Source organism: Natator depressus, chromosome 4 (assembly GCF_965152275.1).
Source record: "Natator depressus isolate rNatDep1 chromosome 4, rNatDep2.hap1, whole genome shotgun sequence".
NCBI lineage: Eukaryota > Metazoa > Chordata > Testudines > Cheloniidae > Natator > Natator depressus.
This window is the reverse complement of record NC_134237.1, coordinates 17,333,022-17,356,819: the sequence shown is the minus strand read 5'-3', so window position 1 is coordinate 17,356,819 and position 23,798 is coordinate 17,333,022. Positions and strand designations below refer to the sequence as shown.

General features: G+C 44.5%; 2 protein-coding genes across 6 annotated transcripts in view; one reads left to right on the top strand and one right to left on the bottom strand.

Moving 5' to 3' along the window:
- The window catches only part of TMEM150C (transmembrane protein 150C), a 42,714-nt gene that overhangs the window by 6,358 nt on the left and 12,558 nt on the right, over positions 1 to 23,798 (top strand). For 2 of the 5 annotated variants that reach the window (XM_074950485.1, XM_074950486.1), the window contains 4 exons: positions 14,247 to 14,328; positions 16,046 to 16,099; positions 16,215 to 16,247; positions 16,374 to 16,441. In XM_074950485.1, coding sequence (XP_074806586.1) covers positions 14,249 to 14,328; positions 16,046 to 16,099; positions 16,215 to 16,247; positions 16,374 to 16,441 — 235 coding nt within the window. In that variant the 5' untranslated portion in view covers positions 14,247 to 14,248. Of the gene's footprint in view, positions 1 to 9,778; positions 9,935 to 14,243; positions 14,329 to 16,045; positions 16,100 to 16,214; positions 16,248 to 16,373; positions 16,442 to 23,798 lie in introns of all 5 variants that reach the window. The other 3 variants (XM_074950482.1, XM_074950484.1, XM_074950481.1) reach the window with 2 other exon arrangements.
- The window catches only part of ENOPH1 (enolase-phosphatase 1), a 44,342-nt gene continuing 35,663 nt past the window's right edge, over positions 15,120 to 23,798 (bottom strand). The window contains exon 6 of the mRNA XM_074950488.1: positions 15,120 to 15,266. Within this exon, the coding sequence (XP_074806589.1) occupies positions 15,262 to 15,266 (5 nt within the window). The 3' untranslated portion in view covers positions 15,120 to 15,261. The remainder of the gene's footprint in view (positions 15,267 to 23,798) is intronic.

The following is a 23,798-nucleotide window of genomic DNA, read 5'->3' as shown; positions in this document are numbered from 1 at the left end:
CCGTGCCTATGTCTGTCTTTGGCTTTCTGCTGTGTATGCCTGTAGAGAGGCTAGCCGGGGCTCGTCTCTCTCCGGGGCGGCGGGGAACCACACTGCCTCATTAAACTCGGGAAGATGTCTTGTGGTGAATTAGTTCGGCCGTGGGAGTCTTCCTCGGCGGCCTTTGTGAGGGCAGAAACAGAGTGAGCCCAGGCCCTACGTCAGGGCGCGGCAATGGTGGGTCAGGCGCTCAGGCCCTCAGGCAGGGGCTGAGCAGTAACAGTATATAAACAGTAGGCCCAGGCCCTAGGTTCCAAAGGAGACTGTCACCCGCGAGTTGGGTGGCAGGGGGGACACAGGCCCTCCCACTCCACGCCGTCCCAGCCCAGGGCTCTAGCAGCGGCAGAAGACCCGCTGCTGAGTGAGTGGGGATCCTGACCGCAACACACTGACATGGGCTCTGGCAGTGCTGCAGCCATACTGGGGTCAGCTGCCCCCGGGCTACTTCTAGACTCCCCCTCTTGAGGTACCTGGGTCGGGGTGGTGTCCTCATGGGGGTCCAGCACCATGGGTTCCTCAGGATAGCTGGTGCGGGGCAGGTTCGGCAGCTCCTCCAGGTAGCTGGCGCGGGGCAGGTCGGGCCAGTCCTCGGGTTTACCGCAGGCCGCTGGGGTTTCCCAATCGCGAGCTAGGCCGGAGGCATCTGGCCTCCCCGGTAGCTGCTCTCTCAGTTAGCTCTGAGGTCGGGCCTTTATGCTTCTTGGGCAACACCTGACCCTCTGTGGGGCAGGCTTAGAGCTCCCTGGCTCCACCCACTCTGGTGTCCAGAGGGACTCTTCTCTCCGGGGCGGCGGGGAACCACACCGCCTCACTACAATGCCCATCGCTCCTGTCAATGTCCATGAGAACTCTTTATGAGCATGAGAGGAGAATATATCCTTTGGCACAGAGTGTGTCCTCACCATGGTAAAAGGTTCTGCTCCTGTCCCACAGCTGTTCCCCATGCTCTTCAGTTGTGTATGCAGGTGTATGGCACTCAGCTGGCAATGGATTACAAACAGCACCGTGGAGCAGGGAACAGACAGGACAGGCAGATGGCGAAGAGTCTTGGAAAAATATGATTAAAGCTGATGTTAGGATTCTGGTTGAGGAAACACTTTGATGAGCCACTGTTTGTCACACCATAAATCTATAAATACAGTACGAACAGTTACTAGTAGGACAGCATAGTTCATCTTGGGTTGTTAGTTTAAACAGTGCTTGTCTCTGTTTCTAGGCATTTGTCCCATCCCTTCCTGGGCTGTCTTCTGCTCCTGCTGAACTCTGGGGGTTTCGCTGGTGACATCCAGTGAAGCAGTATTAAGCCAAAGAGCTGGGTACAGCAGTTGCAGCATGGTGATGGGCAGCAGCAAAAGGCAGCAAAGTTTGCCACTCAAAGGAAGGTCTGGGAATGATCTCTCACCACTCCCTGCCCCACTTGTCACCATCACCTCATATTCATAGCTTGGGAGCGCTGAGGCCAGAGGACTGAGCTGATAACCAGCTCCGCTTCCACCTTCCCTATTCCAAAGGCACCAATTCTGCACCCTATTCCAAAAAGCACCTCCCAGGCATATTGCTTACTCCTGAAAGGAAGGGTGATAAGCACTATTGCCCTAATCCTGGAGCATGTGGATGTCCCTTTTACCTGCGTGGAGTCCCACTTAACTCAATGAGGCTCCATGTGGGTGGAAGGGGCTGCCCACATGTTTCTCTCCATGGGATTGGGCCTATCATCATAGTAAATATGTGCAGGTCCAGACTCTTATCTTACAAAACACACCCATGGCAATTCAGTATGGCTTTATCACAGCACCACACCACCAGTTTCGTAAGGGTCTGTGCATTTTTATGTATAATTGTGGGTGGCTGGTTATTCACGTGGTGAGAAATCAGCCATGATGTCAAGAAGCAACATATGAAATATCTCTGTGGGGAACAAGATGGTCCAGAGGGACTGATAATGGCTACTGACCCTTTGCCCTCTATGTCAGTATCTTGCTAAAGGAGACCTGGCTGGCAGTGACTAATGGTCATTACTAGAGCTGTTTGGGAAATGGCAAGTATTTTCTGTGGAAAAACCTTTTAAAAAAAAAAAAAAAAGTCATGGAGTAAGAAGGATGGTTTTTTTTTTTTTTTCCTTTCAATTTTTCACTTTATTGTTTGTTGAAAATGTGGAAACTTTTGAGCAAAGTGAAAATTGTTTGCCTAAAAAAAAAAAAGGTTATGATGGTGAATGTTGTACCTGTGGTAGTCATGACCATCTGATGGCTGTCTGGTGTCCTACTGCATGTGCCACGAATTGATGGTCTGGAGGTACTTATGACCGTGTCTCTCAAACTACCATCTTGAGTAGCCTTCTTGCTGGTAGTCTCTGCGGAAAGGCTATGAACTGAAAGGGCAACTACACTGTTCTCCTCTCTCACTCCAGGTCAGAACTGAAGCATATAAGTGGGGCAGTTGGGGGGAAGCTTGCACCGATGCTGTACCAATTTTTGGGTAAATAGAAGCCCTCATTCTCTAGGGTTGTTGATTGTGGGTACTGTGCCCCATCCCTCACCTGAGAAGTGGGCCTTTTACTCTTCTAGGCTCCGCCCACTGTCCCTACATTTAAATAGGCTGATGCATTTCACCAGAACTAGTCCTTAACATAATTGCAATTAGAAAAAAGTAAATGAATAGGGGACACTTATTGCTTCTCAAACATCATTACTGTAGTTTTAAAATTATCTTACTTCTGAAAAAACAGATGATGTTGCCTCCTCCCATTATTCTCTGACCACCTTTAAAGAAAACTGGCCTGGGGAGACAGCACAGTGAGAGGATTGTGGAGGGACATTCAATCTGTTTTGATTGAATGGGTGAGCAGTATAAGGAGCTACCAGGTGGGAGAGGGGAGCTGGGAGAAAGCCCTTCCCTTTACCTCAGTATTTTCTGACCTGTTTACAAGTCTCAGCATCCTGTGGTTTATTAACCCACTGATCAAACTCCCCAGCTGAGTGTGTGGGATAAACCTGAAGACATTCGGCAGCCTCTGTATGCTGTTGGCGTTCATGGATTATGGGGAAGTTATGTAATGTTCTTATTTATGTCTTTTAAAATGTAATGATGGGGTGTCACTTGTTCTAGTGATCATGGGTTTCAAAAAAAAAATAATAAAAAAAAGAAAGATGGCAGGCTCCCCCTGAAAAGAGTCCTTGTTTGTTCCCATTTTAACATTATTGATTCGCATCAATTCTTTATGAATTCTCTTATGATTTAAGCAGTTTCCTGCCTCCTTTCTCCTATCACCATTCTGCATCTGAATTGCCTGAGATGAATCAGTAGCACAGCACTGTGAAGTGCAGTAACAGCTCTCTTTGGCGTATTATGCAGTTTCTGAATTGGATCCTCAAAACACATTTACACATTCCAGTCTTAAAAAAGACATACAACTCTGTTAATGTGATAATTTGGTTCTTGCTTACATTCATATCCCCTGGCTGTATCAACTTCAGGAAGAGCCTATAACTTTGCTCTGCTTTTATTACAATTCTCCCACAGCCCCACAAATGATGAAACTCCCATTCCATCGAACATACGCACTTCAATTACTGCACGCATCTCGCCAAACACACAGCACTGTGCACTCAAGGCTCATTTAATGTAAACATCTTAATTTAACTCACTGAGCAAATTACTTGATCATCTGGACAAATTTAAGATGTAGCTGAGCAATGATAGCAGTGTCCCTGCAACAGTGCAGGGTGTAAGAACCCTATTGAGAAACCTTCCCTTTTAAAGAGAAATCCTCTGGTGATGCGAATGTGAAGCCAGTTGCAATTTGGCATCCACTCACTTCACAGGGGGCTACTGAAATCCAGGGTTCCTTGGAGTTTCAAGATTCTATAGTGTGAGATTGAACACCCTCTTTTTAATCCACTTGGATGCACAGCAGCTGCCTTCCGGAAAATGGACAAATTTCACATGGTGGTGTAAACAGAGCCAGAAATATAATACAATTAAAAGAAAATCCATTGTATCAAGGAGGCTGTAGCCAGCTTTGTGTCACTGTGGGACTTCCGGTGAAGAGATTAAAAATGAAAGATACCTTTTTACACACCCACAACTATATACTAAATGTAACATGAATATTTGGTTTAGGATATTGGTAAAAAATGTGTGCACACTAGGGTAATCTTTCTCACGAATCAAAGTCCATGCTTCTGGTCCAATATCACTAGTCAAGGTAGCGATACAGCTGTGAGCAGAGCTGGTCAGAAAAGGGTTTTTTCCCCCGGTGGCAAATTTCACCGAAAACAAACCAAAAAAAATTTTTTTCTAAGTTTTTCCATGGAAAATTTCAGTTATTTTTGGTTGATTACCAAAATATTTTTCTCTGGAAATGTTGCCATGGTTCTTCAAGGGAGTTGTGGTTTGGGTCCTTTGTGCTCCCATTTGCCTCTATAGGCTGGGATTCTGGATCCAAAAAGAATTAGATAAGTTCATGGAGGGTAGATCCATCAATGACTAGTAGCCAGGATGGTGAGGGATGCACCCCCATGCCTCTGATTGCCAGAATTTGGGACCGGATGATAGGGGATGGATCACTGAAAAATTGCCCTATTCTATTCATTCCTTCTGAAGCCTCCTTTGGCCCTGACTGCTGTTGGAAGACAGGATACTGGGTAAGATGGACCACTGGTCTGAGCCACCGGCCATTCTTATGTGGAACTCCATCTTCCATCATACACCACGGTATCCCCTCTTGGAGAGGGAGAGAGGAGGCGGCGTATCATGGGAGCCCCTGGCCATGGTGTATGAAGAGAGATGAAGCATGGCCCATAGAGGAGAATGGGGAGTTGAACTACAACTCCTCTGAGGCGCTCTGGCAGCATTTTCCAAATCAAAATATCTTAGGTTTTGGCTAAGATGTTTTGGGCATATTTCTGACAAAAAATAAAAAAATTCCCTGGAAAGCAGCCACTTATTTGGGGAAAATTTTGTACTGCGATACCTCAATTTTTCCACTGAAAAACAGTTTTGATAGCAATTTTTCAACATGCCCTGCAAAGAAAGTGTGGGGAGAGAAAAGTAGTGTTTTGAAAGCAGTTCAGTGTTACATACTGGATCTACATGGTTGAAAAGAAAAATCCTGAACTGAATAGAGCCAAATATTATAGCTGGATTTTTTTTAAAGGGTTGGTTACGTTTATGACTAATAACGCACACTGTAAAGTAAAATAAGGACAATGACCTTTCGTCCTCTTTGCCTGACAAAAATTGTCTGAAGCTGAGGAGGGAGTCAGTGCAGAGAATGGCAAAGCTGCCACCTTAGTTGAGAAGCTGGCCCAATGGCACACAGCGCCTGACCCAAAGCCCAGTGAACTCAGTGAAAGTCTTTTTGTTTATCTCAGTGGGCTTTAGGTGGGAGCCTTTTATATCTGAATCCTGACGTTGAATCCCCCTGAAGTTTGGGATGGTCACACCTGGGATTTTTATTTGAGCCCAGCTGTAGCTAATAATCTAACAGCTGCTTTGGCATTTACTTCAGTTCACCCTGTTTGCCTGAGCTCCTTCTTGACCAGAGGTTCTAGCTGATGGAGAAGGAGGAGGACGGTTATTAAACTGGGAAAGATTAAAAAGAGAAACTGAATTTCCTTTGTGGTCTTGTGGCGAGGGCAATAGATTAGAAGTCACAAGACCTGAATTCTGTTTCTTGTTTCCCCACTGCTCTGCTGTGTGACCTTGGGTAGTTCACATCTTTTATCTGTGCCTGTCTCCCCTCTTGGCCTTTGTCTGTCTTTGTTAGTCTGGAGTGGCCAAGGGAGAATAGGGAAAAATATCTCCAGAGGAGAGGAGGCACAAAAATAACTTGCCACATAAATTATACAAATGTTTTATAATGACTGAGGCAGTGATTGACTGACTACGTTGGATGTGCTGACCGAAATCCGCTAGAAGATGGTGGCATGTGGGCACCTCATCGAAAGAAGAGGTGGAAATAAGCAGACTGAATGTAATACATTTTAAACACTTTCCCCCTCTCCTTCCTGAATATCAGTCAAAGTATCTTTCTGGGTGTCACGGTGAAGTGGGTGAAGGAAACTTTTTCCTTCCCACCTCCACTATTTATCTTTCAGATGCAAGCTAACCCTGTGTGTGTGTGTGAGAGAGACAGACAGACTATGGTGCTGGTGGACAGCTCCAGAGAGCACAGTCCTCTCTCTAGCCACAGAATCAGAGCAACACAGACAGAAGCAGTACAGGCTTCCACATGCTACCCTGCAGATGTGCCTCAATCCTGAGTCAGAGGGAGTGTCTCTATGGTTAGGATAGGGGGCTGTCTTCATCTGTATTCAATCTTTAAGTTTTCTGATGGGGTGCCAGTTATGGTCACACCTGGGGGAATTCTACGCCACTGCGCATGCGCAGAATTTATCTTCCCCGCCCCCCCCCACCCCTCCCCCGGCGATTTCTTTGCTTCTCTGCAGAAAAATGGCTTTCTGATGGGGAAGCAAAGGGAAGCAACAAAAGCAGTCTTGCGACCCTCCCCAGCAGTTTTGGGTGCTCAGGGCAGCCGGCAAAGAGGTAAATCACTGTGGGGCGGGGGGCAGGACTGGGGAAGACCTGGCTGGTGGCTCCTACCCTGTGCCGAGCTCAGCTGCTAGTCCCAGCTGGGCTGGGGAGGATGGGACGACTTCTTCCTCTGCACGACATCCAGGGCCGTATTAGACCCACTCCCAGATTTCTCCCCCGGCTGTAGGAAGCTCTGCACACGCCCCTCCCCCACTAGCCCCACCGCTGCGCTTCCTGCACCATCGCTCCTCAGCTGCAGGGGAAGGGATCACTGTACAGGGAGCTGCTCCCTCATCCACCCAACCCCCATGCATCCAGACCTTGCAACTAGACCCTCACACCAAACCTCACCACCCCCCACACACCCAGAGCCCCCTCTGATGAGCCCCACTCTCCCTGCACCTGGACCACCCCAATGAGCCACCTGCACCCAGATCCCCACCCTACCGAGCCCCAACCGGCTGCACCTGGATCCCACCCCACTGAGCCCCACTCCCCCTGCATCTGGACCCCCCACTGAGCTCCCCACACCCAGATCCCCCTGCCAAGCTCTGTTCCCCCCCGCCCCCGCTGAGCCCCAACCACCTTCATCTGGACACCCCTGCAGAGTCCCATTACCGTTGCACCTAGAAGCCCCACAACAAGCCCCTGTGTGTCCAGATCCCCCACACACGCACCCGAATCCCCTACTGAGTCCCCTGCATCCAGATTGCCCAACACAGAACCCTCTCAGCCCACACCTGGATCCCCCCCACACTAAGCCCCTCCACACTTGGATCCTGCTTTGCTGAGTGTGCCTGCCCACAGTTGGTGCACCTAGCATGGAGGGGCAGGATTCTGGGGTGTTTCTGAGGCAGGCCCAGCCCTTGCACTGTTAGGGTTGGGTGCAGCCTCACCGTTGAATCTGTGTCCCGGGGCTGGAGGGGGGAGCTGCACAGTGATCTCCCACCTCAGTGCAGTCGGTGGCTTGTGTTCCCCAAAACCATGCTGGAGCCTCCACATTTATTTGACAAATAAAATTTGCAAAATTTTAAAATATTGTGTGCAGAATTTTAATTTTTTTTGCACAGAATGCCCTCAGGAGTATATGGTGCTGGTGTCTGTTTGTTTGGGGGAACTAGATTAATACCATTGAGATTTCACAGACCAGCCATCTGAGGGCAACAGCCTTTGCGCACTTCTGCCATAGCAACCTGGCGATAAAGGCTCTGCTGTTTTGTTATTTATTAAGTATGCAGGCTCCTAGATGTGCCTTGAAGAGTTTGTAGTCTAAGGGTTTGATCCTGCAAAAACGTGATACTGGGTGTAGTACTTAATAGTGTGAATAATTCTACTGAAGACAAGGAGCTACTTCTGGCAATAAGCAGTACATTTGGTACTAGGTGTTTGTAGGATCAAGCTGTAAGACAAGGCAGGAATAACCTAATATTTTAAGTGCATACAGAATTAGAGTCAAGGGGTCAGACCGTTTAAGGCCAGGCAGAACTACCAGATCATGTAGTCTGACCTCCGGTATAGCACGGGCCCCAACCCCACCCTGCACCACATACTAAACCCAACAACTGAAAAAAAGCCCAAACTGTGTAGCCCTCAAAGTACATACGTTAATTTCTCAAGTGGCTGCGTGTTCATATTGTATCTGCGCTTCCCCTTTTGTCAGTTCCTGAGCCTCCTGTTATTCTCTGGTCTGATTTTCAGAGGCGATGACTGACCTCTGTTTCCATTGATATGAGTGAGAACTGCAGGTGCTCAGCTCTTCTGAAATTCAGGCCACTTGTCGTTACCCCTAGAACCTCTCACCTGTTTTACCAATTCAGATATATATTTACCCATTACCAGTCCCCTGAGCCACTCATTCCCCCAAAACTAGGTGTTTAGAATTAAAGGTAAGCTCTAGAAATTCAGCAGCCGGGAGCAAATCATATCGTTCCCTAGCAGCCTCTGGTCCCTCCACAAACAGGAACTGAGTGCTTTGCTGCCACTAATATTTGTTCCCAGTGAGATGCTTGTGGCCAGGCTGTGTGGTTTTGTGTCTTAAAAATAAATCCAGCCCCTGACGTACTGAGCTCTTTGAAAACCTGGCTTCAGGTGACTGTGCTGTATTTACAAGTAGTGCTGGTTTTCGTCAATACGAGTCTAATGGATGTTGTTAGAGGAATCCTGACATTGTTTACTCTATTGATCTTTTCACAAACTGAAAAATTATTTTATTTCTCAAAATCTGGCTTCCCCGTGGGATCCTCCCTTTCAGTCTGATCTGTTCAGTTACAATTTCGAATGTCATTTTCTATTAACAATCCGTAGAAGCTGAACTCTGTACGGCCTAGAGAATGTGAAATTGAGCACTGTTTACTGAGGGCCTCTTCCATTGAAGTCAAGTGACTTTAGTGGACATAGGACCAGGCCTTTATTTGTCCCCAAAAAGGAAAAAATCCGCAGCAGGTGGCCATTTAAGAGGATACCATGTTCACCTTTTCAAATGTTCCTTCCAACTGCAGTGATGCAGAACTTCCTGGGGGAACATCTTTCTTCACTTCTCTGTGGTCTCTAGTGGGTGGAACAGAGGCTGAAGAACAACAGCTCCTGAGATGCTGCCTGACTTTGGGGAAATCACACGAACTTCTCTTTCCTTAGTTTCCTCGTCTGTAGAATGTGTGAAGCCAAAATAGCTTGTAAAGTTCCTTTGTGCGAAAAGAACTGTGGAAATGCCAGGGGCTAAAAAAAGGCATTAGTAATCAACAGTAGTTTTATTATTAATTTATGGTATCGGTGAGGCCTTGATCCATTGCAGTATCGTTTCAGGGAGGAAAACACATGAGAAAACGCTGACGTCCTCTGTCATACAAGGGTTGTATTCTCCTGGCTTGGTAACAAGGAACATTTGGAACCAACAGAGTAAAGAAATCTCAGCAGTAATTACAGGGGACTTGGCAATGATGGGTGTGTGGATAGGACATGGCACGTGCCCACCTGCTCTCTTAACGCGAGGAAGGGAACGAGGAAATCGGTTACCATGGTCTCGCAGCATTGAGCCAGCCTTTGGTATACATTGATACATCAAACGCTGGCATGGACGGAGCTTTGTTGTGAGTGAGCCAGCAGCAGAGTGGGACTGACTCTTGTCACGACGAGTGAGTGTGTCTAGATACTGGAGTGACAGCTTCCACTAATGATGCTCCTGGATGTCGCCTTTTTCTTGTAGGCTGCGTGGGGAAAAAATGAGAGAACTGTGTCCCAGACAGATCTGCAGCAGAGGCTGTGAGCTGGAACTGCACTATGTAATTCTTCATGTGGTGCTTGTGGAAATGGAGCAATAGAAATTGCAGATGGAAAAGACCTATGTCTAGTCCATCCTCATGTACGTTTCCCTACTATACACTTACTAATGCTTTGTCCAGATAGTTTTGTGTTTCCTGAGACTGGGGTTTCCACTGCTTCCTTAGCAACTCTCCTCAACTCCCTAGTAGATCTCTCTAGCAGCGAGATTTTTGTGATAAGTCACGCAGAAGTTTCCTTTTCTTAACTGCATTAAATGACTTCCAGTTCCAGTGTAGTCCTAAATAACACCTCTCTCTACTTGGTGTGCAATGGGCTTGGGTATGCTGTGAAACTGATTGCCTTTAAATACTGATGTTTAATGTCCTTGGGGACTAACCAGGTTGTAACAGGGTTCAGTGCTGCCTGTGTGGATGGCTATAACACTGTGTGGTCACAATGTGTGAAAGACCATCTAGCCCTGGGCTAAAGCCTGGTTTGTTTGTTTTTTAACTTTGTTGTTCCATCCATGCAGACAGCACCAAAACCTGTTATAACATGTTGATCCCCCAACTATGCATAAACATGGTTAGTTTCATGGTAGAGATGGGCCCAATGAATCTACAAGTGTTCTCATCTTGTTTTCTACCTTTGTGGGTCCTCTGTGTCCTAGTCAGGCCTGATACTGCCTGCTATCCACCTCCAGCCTTGAGGAGTCATGATGCAATCCCTATCCTTTTGCCCATGGAGGAGTGTCATATTTTGTCCAGTCATCGGTCCACACTGCTCCTTAACCAGCTGGGGCTGGGGAGAAGTAGGGTAGAGTTATGTGAAACATTCACCCTGTTCCTCAGAGGTCGATTGATCCCAGCTTCTGCTGGGTTGGGGAGTGAAAGATGGGATCCAAGGCCCGGATACCCATAGGGCAGAGCAGAGTATTGGGGGCTGAGCTTCAGCAGAGAGTGTGAAGCTGCCACGCATCTCCCAGTGCAGTGCCTCCTTTCCCATGGACTCTCCCAGTCTCTGCCTCACACACAACAGAACAGGAGCCAGCTGCGGTGGGCAGAGAGAGAATGGAGCCAGGCTAGATCACAGCAGCAGCATCAGGGCTGTCTTTACTTTGTTACTGCCTGTCATCAGCTATGGCCAGAACTGTGACGGGGGTCCTGGGGTGCAAGCAGTCCCCTTACCGCCTTTGTAGGCTACCTGCACTGCAGGTCACAGTGCAACTGGGAGAGCAGCCTCCCACATGAGATGGCTGAGGAGGAAGTAACTTGCTAGGGTTATGGGGTTATGTCCTCTCTGGAGCAAAGGGAACCCAGGAAGGAATCATAGTAATGTCTCCTGAGGCTAGTTCTGGGGCAGCGTGGCTACACATTGCCCCTTAGTCAAGGCAGACCATAATATTGCAATCTAGCCCTAACTGAGGGGGTTGCATACTTCATAGCTTAGATAGGCTGAGATTATGGCATGCACCAGGGACTCTTTGCCTTCCTCCCATCCCCCTCACAAGCAGCCTGTGTGCCACCTTCCCATCCTCTTCTGTTCAGAGCCTCCCTGCAAAGGGTTCTGTATGCCCCAATTCCCAGGTCCTCTAGTCTCTCCCACATGGCAGGGGCTCTGTGTTCCCCCATTCTTACCTTCCCTGCATCAGCGCCTTTGACCCCCATACCAGGGTTCCCCCAGTCTCTCTGCCATGCCCAGGGCTGTGTGTACACCCCCATTCCTCCCAAGCCTCCTTCCCCTCCCCACTGTTAGTCTGGGAGATAAGTCATTCAGGATGTCAACATAGTAAACTCTATGGGGAGGATGAGTAGAGATGAGATGGGGTATTGTTATGCTGCAAGGCATTAATAGGTGCCATCAGCTAGTTGTCAGTTATCTGTCGATCAAACATCTCTTGAAGCTGTGCCTCTGCTAATCAGATGGCAGGGACTCCATGTGTCCCCCATTTTTCCCCTTTCGGCTTTCTGCTTTCCCCCAAAATCAAGACTGTTCTGGCCATTGATGCCTATGGCATTCTCTGAGATTTTGGAATTGATTGGATGTGGCGTTCAAAAGTTATCACATGACAGACAGACAAAGAAATGCCATCAAGCCAGAGCCAGTGAGATCTGTGGCCGAGCAATGGCAGCCATCAGAAAGAAGCTGGTGATTGTGGGAGATGGTGCCTGTGGGAAGACCTGCCTACTGATTGTGTTCAGCAGGGACCCGTTCCCTGAGGTCTACATGCCAACAGTCTTTGAGAACTACATCGCTGATATCGACGTAGATGGAAAGCAGGTGGAACTGGCCCTTTGGGATACTGCGGGGCAGGAAGACTATGACCCATGCCCATGAAGAAGGTGACTGCCATCTGTACTGTATCTGTCTTTTCTTTCAAACCCCCCCCACCCCCGTGAGTGTGTGTGTGAACGGGGTACAGGGTGGGAAGAGCGCTGTTAGGTCTGATGTCTAGAGACTATAATGTGGCCTGCACCCCGCTGCCCAAAACCTACTGCCTGAAGCACGTACGGGGAGGTGTCTAGTGGTGCTTCTCTGTCCCCCTAAGCTGGTCCTGGGCTCTGAAGGGCCAAATGTCCTTGGACCATCTTTGGCTGACGCTTCTGTTTTGTATACACCATACAGTGCATTTGAGTAGCTCTCGGTGTTGTACTTCAGTTCCATTTTATAGTAATCCCTCATCCCCCATTACTGTCTGATGCTCTGGACAGATTCTCTACAATATTTAATCTCTACCTTCATACTGTTCCATTAGACTCTCTGCAAAATAAGAAAGCTCTGACACAGTCTGTTCTAATCCTTGCCTGTGGGTGTATGTTCCTGTCCTGGCATCTTGGTTGTGTTTTCTTGAACTCTTGCTTTGTCTCCAAGCCAAGATGTTCAGCTGCTCCTGCTCCAGGGGGTTTTGGATTCTCCCTTTGGTTAAGGTGTACAGCACACCCACCAGCATTTTGTACACAGAGGCAGTCTCTGTTCTGTCTGCACTCAGAGCCTTGACCTATTCCACCAGTGCTTTGCAAGGAACTGTGCTCTGCTGCTGTCAGAAATGCCCTCTGTTGCGCTTTCACCATGGACCTGCACTGTGGTAGTGTCTTCTTATCCTCTTTCAATAAAGTAAAGCCTTGTAAGATTAAAAAAAAATCAAGCTGATGGCAAACTCAGCCAATAAATCAGTGATCCTAAAACCTGCCTCAGATCATCACTGAGATACTGGGTGATCCTCTCAAAGAAATATCAGCTCAACAACTGGCCATGAGTGAGTGGTGGGAAGACAGCAGGGAGTGAAAGAGGTGCTGGTATCCTATTGAAAGGAAAGTTGATGTTTTAGCTTTGTTTTTTCCAATGTGCATCTCTTAGTCTTTATTCAAGCTAGAAGGAAATGTGCATATCACACACACACGCACACTAGCAAGCCCCCATTTCTGTCCAGGTATGTCAAGTCTTCATCTTGCATGTTTTCCTCTGGAGAATGTTTCCCTGTGGAACGGAGCTCTTCTGCCTCTTTTAATTTATCAAGAATCTGCACACCCACATAGAGCTACTTTAAACCTAAATGTCAAGAGTTCAGTTTCTTAACAATTCGTAGTCTCAGTGACACTCAGGATGTCAGCACTTGAACGCAGAACCTTTGAATTCAGCCGAATGCTCAGATTAGTTGGTTGCTGTGTACAGTGTGTGAGCTGAGGATGAGAACAAGGGGCGTGGGGAGAAAGAGCACCTACGCATCAGGAATTATTTGGGGGAAGTTCTGTGGCTTGCGAATCTTTATTTGAGCTGTGGGCACCACTAAGAAAGCACATGTGGGTTTTAGTAACAAGCATGTTTTGATGCAAAGCTAAGTTGCCATTTTTAAGGGAGAGTGTCGGCTGCTGGTTAGGGCTGAGAACTGGGAGCTAGGGCTGTTGGGCTCTCTTCCCAGCTGTGTGTTCTTGGGCTAATCACTCAGGGAGAGGCTTTAAAAAAAGCCTGCTACTAAATTCCTATTTGAAAATCTCCCCCGAAGTGATTTTTCTGTGCCTCGGTTTCCCCTTTTGGCAAAATGAAAATAATACTTACCCTATGGGGGCCTGGGGAAATGTAACTAATATTTTAACAAGGATTATAGACTGCTTTTAATTCCTGGGCTGATGGTCATCAGGGCTAGATTCTGTGACCCTTCCACACATTGAATAGTGTCTTAATGTACAAGTGGTCTCCCTGAATTGCAGGGGGGTTTCTCCTGGAGTACCAGGACCACTCTGCATGAGCCAGGAGCAATAGTGATCATTCTGCATTACCACGTCCTAAGTTTCACATACCCTAGTCAGACTTGTTTTGCAAGTTCGAGAGGGGGAAGGATGTGCTGTCTCTAGTAGCTCTTACCTCTTTTTTCTTTGTTTTGCATTACACTTTATTGTCTTTGCTTCTAGCAGGCATGGATGGGAAGAAATGCAGCGTGTGGATGTTTTTACCTCTTGTGTTCACCCTGTTCACTTCAGCTGGGCTATGGATAGTGTAAGTGACCTTCCGCTTGGGTTTTGGGGTGTGTGTGTGTGAGGACTGAGGTAAATCAGGCATTCCCAAATGTTGCAGTAGAATGGACCACATCTGAATAGAGAGAGTTGCACTGCTTTCATTGGGCTGGATTGGCAGCTGGCGATCTGCCTTCAGCAAGGGGCAGCATGTAGCTGCGTTGCCCAGGAGCAGAGCAGTGACCAACTCATGACTAGCAGAGACACTTTTTCGTCCCTGCTTCCCCCTTGCTCCACAGAGGAGCAAGGTACACCAGCCATTTTCCTGGCACATCTTCCTTCTTCCTCTGTGTTGGTAAGTTGCAGGGGGCGGAGCCCAGGTTGCCACCCACCCCCTACCCTGCCCCATCCACTCCTCACTCATTGTGTGGGACTAGGAGCAGCAGCCCAGAAAGGCTTCTCTCCCCTCACACAGTGTGGCCTGCAATGCAGGGGATGTACCCAGAGGAGTAAAGGGGCATTTTATGGCTCCAAACTCACCTGTACAGGTGCGTGGGTGAGCTCACGCATAATAATGAAATACTATTAAGAGAGTCATTATGTACCTTAACTTCTTTTAAAAAAAAAAGTGATTTAGCAGCTGGAAATGAGGAGAAGCGACCAGCTCTCCACAGACCTGCAGGAATTCACTGTTGGCCACGGTTCCGGAACCATGCGTTAATGATATCCTGACTGACGAGTATGTAGGTTGTGCTCGCAGTTGTAACAGTAACCGCTGGATCCTGACCTCTATCATGTGACGCTGCCCCATGTCAGATGAGTCAGAAAATAAGGGCTCGTCTCTTAGCAGCTCTCCCACATCTCGCTCTTGTATTACTGCAGCATGTGCCGATATATACTGGTAAACATCTGAAGTAGAATTCTCTCTCCATTGAAGTCATTGACAACTCCCATTAACTTCAGTGGGGCCAGGATTTCACCCTGAATGGAAAAAGAGAGAAGAGCTAATTTTAAAGGTGGAAAGTAGCTTATACAGGATACAGTATACATTGAGGGGATATCATTCAGTGGGGCAGGTGGTCATTATGAGTACTCTTGCCTTAAGGTGATCTTTAAATTACAAGCCATCAACACTGTAGAAATAAAATAAGGCTAAATGGCAATTGTCCTATAATTAGATGGACGGGAACCTTAGTTATCTGGTCACAGTACCCACAGTGGCACAGCCTGTTTGTATTTCAATTACATCATGTGATCTATGTGACCAAAAAGTACAAAACCTATCCCCAAAGGTGTCCTCTGAGTCTAGACTGCTTCCATGCTTCCTCCCATTAATGGCTCTCTGCTGCAGAAGCCGAAGACAAAGACTGAACAGCCATATTTTCCTTTATACAATAGCTTGAGCATTGAGATCGGTAGTGTCAGCTCGTGGCATACAGTGTTGTGGTCTGTGGTAGAAAAGAATTGCTTTCAGGAAAACAAGGGGCTTTGATTAACATTACTAATCAAGGCCCAAATCTGTAGAAGCACTTCAGCACGTGCTTAAAGCTAAGTAAGTCTGATTGATTTCAATGTGATTTTAGCACATATTTAAAATTAAGCCCATGTTTGAATGCTTTCTTGAATACGAATGGATATTTGATATTTAAAAGTATTTTCCTGAATTGGGTCCCAAATAAATTTATAAATTAAAAAACATGGTTGTCTTGGTCTTATATTTGCATTGTGTTTTCTAAACTGCCTGTTTCCTCTTTTGACAGATATTTTATAGCTGTGGAAGATAACAAAATTATTCCATTAAATGTGCCAGATCGGTAAGAGTTTGTTGTTGTTTTGTTTTTAAATCAGTCACTTGTAACAAATATTTTTAGAGACACAAAACAGCAAAATCTTTAATTCTGGCTCTTGTGTTTTTTTTGTGTCACTTAGGAAACCTGGTTCCAAAAGTCCCCCTTACATAAGGTAACTGGATCTCCTCCTCCCCCGTCCCATTCCCCACATATCATTCTGATCAATGGATGTTATTTCTTTCTTTCTCTCTTTAGCTGTCTTAGTAGAGTTACAATGATACACTTTATATTTTTGAAGTATTGCAGGTGATGCACCCCCTGCAAGCTGTGTATTTAGCCAAGTCATGAACATGGCAGCATTTCTAGGTAGGAACCGCGTGGGGAATTTTTTTTTTTTTTGTCTCTCTTAATTCACTTTAATGAGTCATTGGAACATGAATAAAATCCAGTAGATGTTGCTGTCAAAGCTGATTATTTGAAACCTTTTAAAGAGGTGCTGTTAGTATGAAGCTAGTATTATTTTGTAAGTATTGTAAAAAGACAGAACAAAGCTGGATATGTTTGACCTTCATACTTTCCATTTTATTCTCTTTTTTTATCATCACACCTTAGCCTTGAGTCTGTATGACTGTGTTTTCGGAGCATGGAATGATATTTTTTGTTTGTTGCTACTATAAAATCCTGCATGGAAACATTGTGTAATTGGTCATTGCATTTGACAAAATGTTATTTCTGAGTTGTTTTTTTTTTTTTTAAATTCCATTAGTAAAAGTATGGAAGTTCACAGGTTGCTTCTGATAAGGGTGAAGCTTCTAAGTAACATAGTTGGGAAAAACACCTGATGGTTATAATGCTTGAAAAAATGTTTCATTGTTTTTGTCAATAAAACTTTTTGTTATGCATGAGATACCGTAAGTATTTTCTCCTGAAGCTACCTAGACAAATTAATCAAAATGATAATGCTGAATTAATGCTCCATTGTTGTTACTGAGTCCGTCTTTGCCAATGTGGCTGTGTATATTATGGAAGCACCACTCAGAGTTCCATAGTCAAGGCTAAGCTGAGTTTTGCACTTAAAGCAGGGATTCAACCATTTTGTTAAATATAAAAAGTACAGCATATCTTCCTCCAAACCCAGGAAATTCAGAGTTCAGGTGACACTTAAATGAAATTCAAACATGTTAAGGATGGAAAGGTATAGTTAGGGCATCCAAACAGCCTTAACTCTGCCTTGGAGTGACATTGTAAAGGTGGTGGTAGGGGGAATCTAGTGATTTTAAAAATAGGTTTAACCATGAACACTATAATGCCTTCATCATCATCATATGGTTATTTCATAGTATCACTCCAAGGCAGAGTTAAGGCTTGTGGGTAAATTGCAACATCCAGCTCTACCATGAGCCTGCTATGTGGCCTTGGGCAAGTCACTTCACCTCCCTGTGCCTCAGTAATGTTACTCACCTCCTTTATTAAGAGATCTACTGATGAAAAGCATGATATAACAGCTAAGTATTATTATTACTAATGTACTGTATCCTGAATTACTGATGCATGTATTAAGATGGAGTGAAGGTTGAGAGTAGATTTTGAAAGGGGAATATCTATACACACTGATATTTATGGATATATATTGGACCAGAACCTCAGATAGTATAAATCAGTCTGCCTCCACTGACTTGATGGAACTGCATTAGTTTACACTATCTATGATCCTTGGTCATAACATGTGTATGGGCCTGACACACACAGAGAAAGCTAAATACAATTCTATACCTGCAAGTGCAGTTTCTGCCCTCAAAACCAAATATAACAATATGTATGTGGGAAACTTCTTGACAGATTCCAATGTGTTTGACATGAGTACACATCTCCCTGTTGAGCTACTGAAATACTGCCCCACTCCTACAATCAGATCTGTAGACTTTGCACCCACACAAAGCCCCATTAAAGTCCATGGGCTTCTGTGTGGGTGCAGGAGTCTGCCTGTATGCAGCCGACTTCATGATCTGGTCTTATGTTGTATGAGAATGAGTGAACGTTACTTATGCAATTGTGATGAAAGATCGAACGAACGAACAAGGTGTTGAGGCTAAAACCTGCTACAAGCCGTCAGCATTTTCTCTTTGAACCTCACCCAGTATTACAATGAAAACTATAGCTATGGAACCCCAAGGCTGGAAACCAACAACAACATGTATTATGATGTCTATGGGCATTACCCTATCGGGATAAAGCAAAGCTCGTTAGAGCAGGCTGCATGTCTGCTACATTGGATGCTTATGAGGGCTACTTCCAGCTTGTACCATTATTGACCTTAACCACACTGAAGACCTTGCTCTAGGAGAGGACATACTGGAAATTATATAAAATAGTGAACGTTCAAGGAGGCACAGTATTTAAATATTGCTTTGGTGCTGAGGTTGTTGACCTTTTGTAGGCACAGTAGTGTGCTCTTTTTGTTTTCCTGCATAACTCCCATTAGCATTATTAGGAGTCCCATGTGCGTAAAAGGGATCGCTCAATCTAGGTAAAAATTGCTTTTATTTTAAAGGGTTCAAAATGGACCCAGTTTGTTTGTTTGTTTTCAAAATAAATTATTGTAATTTTTCATTTACAACTCACACCCCCTCCCCCCCACTGATTTTAGTAAGTAAAACATTTTGGTAAGCATTTCAAAAAAAGTTACCATTTTTAAAATGACAGGTTTCAGAGTAGCAGCCGTGTTAGTCTGTATTCGCAAAAAGAAAAGGAGTACTAGTGGCACCTTAGAGACTAACCAATTTATTTGAGCATCCGACGAAGTGAGCTGTAGCTCACGAAAGCTTATGCTCAAATAAATTGGTTAGTCTGTAAGGTGCCACTAGTACTCCTTTTCATTTTTAAAATGTCATGCAATTTTTCATAGAAATTTTCATTCTTTGAAAAGGCTGTTTTTTTCAGTTAAAAATGCTGACCAGCTCTGTTGTTGATCAGTTTGGAGATGGATGCAGGGAGAAAAAGCTACACAACATTAGCAGCAGAATATTCCCCCTGAAACATATTGCCTTTGTCAGTCTTTGTCAGATGTCAACTTCAGCCACTGTTCAGGTGCTCAGATTACCTAGCCTTCAGCCTTATTCCCTACAACACACCCTCGGCCATGCAGTAATATTCTCCATAAAATACACTTCCTTTCATGTCCTATTGCTCCATTATTGCCAGAATTTTAGGTAGGAGGGCCCTTTGTTCATTCTTGAGGGGAAATTAATGTAATGTTCAATTTTTTTTAATCTGCCTGAGCAAAACATGAAGGATCTTGGGATACTCATTTCTGTATATTCATGGAGTTGAGTCCTGATAATTTTGCCGTTGACTTCAGTGAGGGACAAATCCAGCACTATCTATAGTACTGTGACAGATTGACAGCATTAGCTGGAATATGGACATATAGGGCGTATATTTTCTAAAATGACTAGTGATTGTAGGTGACTTTTTGGGTGTTCTATTTGAGACATCTCAAAGGGGCCTGATTTTCAGAGGTGAGTGCTCAGCATTTTGATCAACAAAATAAGTTATGTTTTCCAGCCTTCTTTATAGCCCTATCTGAGCATTCCATGTGACAGCTATGCAGCTGTTTGGTTGTAGATGTGGGCAGGAAATGATTTTTTCGTGCTGTAAGCACTTTTGAGATATTGGAAAAAATTCTGCCCTGAATTGGGATAAAAAATCAAAATCTTGAATTTTGTTGTGACCTGAAAAAAAAAAATGATTTGGGTCAATTGAAACCATTTTGTTTCCATAATTTCATTGTGATTTCAACTATTCTTAAGTTTTTACAACAAATGTAATTATCGTACATTTCAAAGTGAAAAGTCAAAACAAAACTGGAATTTCTAATTTAAAATGTTGCAAACAAAATATTTCAACAATTTGAAAACTTTTTTCCGTTTTGTTTTTTGTTGAAAAATCCTCAAAACCAAGCCATTCCTGCAAACCGTTTTGGTTTGGATGAATCTATTGAAAAAAGATTAAGAAAATTGCTGACCAGCTCTACTTAGTTTTGAAGTTTACAGTTAATTACCAAAATATTTCCCCTCTTTAAGATCACATCTAGCTGTGTCTGCTAATCCTTTATCATCTATATGTCCCCTCCCGCACACAAGCACACTCTCCCATGATTCTAAGAAATAATTAATGAGATTGAGATTTACTAGTTTTAGCTCAGAGACGCTACAAGGTTCAGTGCTGCTTTATGATCTTTCATCTGGGGTAGGACCATCTGGTACATGCAAAAATAATGAACATCAGTGCTCAGCAAGGATACCATCAATATTGCATCTCTCCATTTTGATATGGAGAAGGAACACTTTTTGTTGTTGAGAACATTGCTGTTTCTCTCTTGTTCCGGTGTTGCCCTGTTTTTGAATACTCTTCATCACTGATAAAAACATCAATTGCCAAAATTTTCAAAAGTGACGAGTGATTTTGGGAGTACTCAAATTTTTGGGTGTCTAATTTGAGACATGTTTACAAGGACCTAATTTTCAGAAAGTACTGAGTTCCCATCTTTGAAAATCTGGCACCTTTAAGATATCTCAACTGTCATCCAAAAACTGAGGGACCCAAAATCACAAGTCACTTTTGAAAATGTCGGCCCAGCAGATCTTGTTAGTTTGTACCACATGGTTGGATAGTGCCCAATTTGTCTTCCATTGAAATCAGTGGCAAAATCCTAAGGACAGGATCAATGTGTGTATTGAAATTAACATTTTAAGATTCTTTATCTTTTAAACAGATTGATCCAAAACATAATTGAACATTTATGGTCACATCACTTGTGCATGAGCTAGGATTCTTCCTCTCCCGTATACTCTGACAATAATGAAGCAACAGCACAGAAAGATGGTTCATTTCACCATATTATTGCCTTGGGGTGCATTGTGAAGATGAAGGTTGTGTAATTTAAGCACCTATATAGTGGCTGATGCAGCCCTCCAAAATAGACTGACTGATTCACGTTATATTGGAGTTACAAAACAGAAAGTAAATAATTAAGATGAAACGGTCATGCCCATGCATTGACTGGGGGGCTGCTGATGTTGGTATTTTGTCCAGGATGAAACTCATTAGAGCCCACTTTAAAGAATACATTTTCTCTGCATCAAGTCAAACAGATACAATGGAACCCTTTCAGGATAATACCTGGTACTGTAATGCTTGGGCAACATGCTGACCTGAAATCCCTGGAAACTGTTCTTTTTCTATGCTTGATCCTGATCCCACTGAAGTCCATGGCAAAACTTTCATTGACTTCAATGGCTTGGGACCAAATCCTGTATGCACCGAGCAGGTCAAGTATGAACATCCGCAGTGTCATCATCCCAACACTGCCCTACCACTATGTCTCAGGCATGATCTGTAAGGACCATGTAGGGTGAGAGTGGAACTTGTGCTGAATAGAGGTGAACAAATCGTTCATTTTTTGGTTCGGTGGCTGACCTGAAAAATTGGTTCATTTTGAACCTTAATTTAATGTTTTTAGTTTTTCTCACCAAAATGAAAAAAAAAAATTTTTTTTTAAGGTCAATCAAATCAACATTTTCTTAAAGTTCCTCCCCTCCAAATTCTTCATTTTTTTTTTTAATGTGGCTGGAACTATTTGCCAGCTTGGCCTGCATTCATTAATATATTCAGTACCCCAGTTCTCATTCTGGATGTCTACTTGATTCTTGACAGGTTTCAGAGTAACAGTCGTGTTAGTCTGTATTCGCAAAAAGAAAAGGAGTACTTGTGGCACCTTAGCGACTAACCAATTTATTTGAGCATAAGCTTTCGTGAGCTACAGCTCACTTCATCGGATGCATACTGTGGAAACTGCAGAAGGCATTATATACACAGAGACCATGAAACAATACCTCCTCCCACCCCACTCTCCTGCTGGTAATAGCTTATCTAAAGTGATCACTCTCCTTACAATGTGTATGATAATCAAGTTGGGCCATTTCCAGCATAAATCCAGGTTTTCTCACCCTCCCCCCCCCCCCCCCCAACTCACTCTCCTGCTGGTAATAGCCTATCCAAAGTGACCACTCTCTTTACAATGTGTATGATAATCAAGTTGGGCCATTTCCAGCACAAATCCAGGTTTTCTCACCCCCCCCCCCTTTTCCAAAAACCACACACACAAACTCACTCTCCTGCTGGTAATAGCTCATCCAAAGTGACCACTCTCCCTACAATCAAGGTGGGCCATTTCCAGCACAAATCCAGGTTTTCTCACCCCCCCCTCCGCCCCCCCCCACACAAACTCACTCTCCTGCTGGTAATAGCTCATCCAAACTGACCACTCTCCTTACAATGTGTATGATAATCAAGGTGGGCCATTTCCAGCATAAATCCAAGTTTAACCAGAACTTCTCGGGGGGGGGGGGGTAGGAAAAAACAAGGGGAAATAGGCTACCTTGCATAATGACTTAGCCACTCCCAGTCTCTATTTAAGCCTAAATTAATAGTATCCAATTTGCAAATGAATTCCAATTCAGCAGTTTTTCGCTGGAGTCTGGATTTGAAGTTTTTTTGTTGTAAGATAGCGACCTTCATGTCTGTAATTGCGTGACCAGAGAGATTGAAGTGTTCTCCGACTGGTTTATGAATGTTATAATTCTTGACATCTGATTTGTGTCCATTTATTCTTTTACGTAGAGACTGTCCAGTGTGGTCACTTTGGATAAGCTATTACCAGCAGGAGAGTGAGTTTGTGTGTGTGGTTTTTGGAAAAAGGGGCGGGGGGTGAGAAAACCTGGATTTGTGCTGGAAATGGCCCAACTTGATTATCATACACATTGTAAGGAGAGTGATCACTTTAGATAAGCTATTACCAGCAGGAGAGTGGGGTGGAAGGAGGTATTGTTTCATGGTCTCTGTGTATATAATGTCTTCTGCAGTTTCCACAGTATGCATCCGATGAAGTGAGCTGTAGCTCACGAAAGCTTATGCTCAAATAAATTGGTTAGTCTCTAAGGTGCCACAAGTACTCCTTTTCTTTTTACTTGATTCTTGATCTCTCTGCAGAGGCTGTTAGCAAAATTCTACCTGTGAAATGGACAGTGTTCCAGGAGAGCTGGACTGAGATCAGCAGTTCATTTTTACATGACTATTCACCAAGTGGTTATTATTTTGTGTCCCTACTAATGTGGTTTGGTTTTCAACCTGTGACCTACAGGTGCAGGGCTCTATCTCCTGTCATCTGTCTTGTATCAAAAAATCTGACCTAGTATTTAAAAAAAACAACCAATGCTGAAAGAATATATTTGAATGTACCAAACTAAAGCAATGGAACCTACTTAAGAGAGAAATTCACCTTAGCACAGAGAGCATGAATAAGGTCTTATGCACCACGTAAAACCTTAAAATAGGGCTTAAGAGGGACCGTAAGGCAGATCTTGGGTCCTTTGTTCTGGGATTAATTTAATTCCTGATGGATATCTGCTAAAACAGAAGATCTAGTCAAACCGTACAGTCGTTATACCACAGGATTGTATGTGCAGTAGGCTGAAGGATATGAGGACATTAAGGTGGATTTTCAAAAGAAACATAAGGGAAATGTGTCCAACTCTCATTGGATTTCATTTGAATTTAGGCACCTCAGTCCTTTGGACTCCCATTATTCCTATTTGGGTTTGTCTAGATGTGTTAATTTTTCTTCTCCATGCCTTGCTACCAGTCACCATTCCTAGTCCAGGAA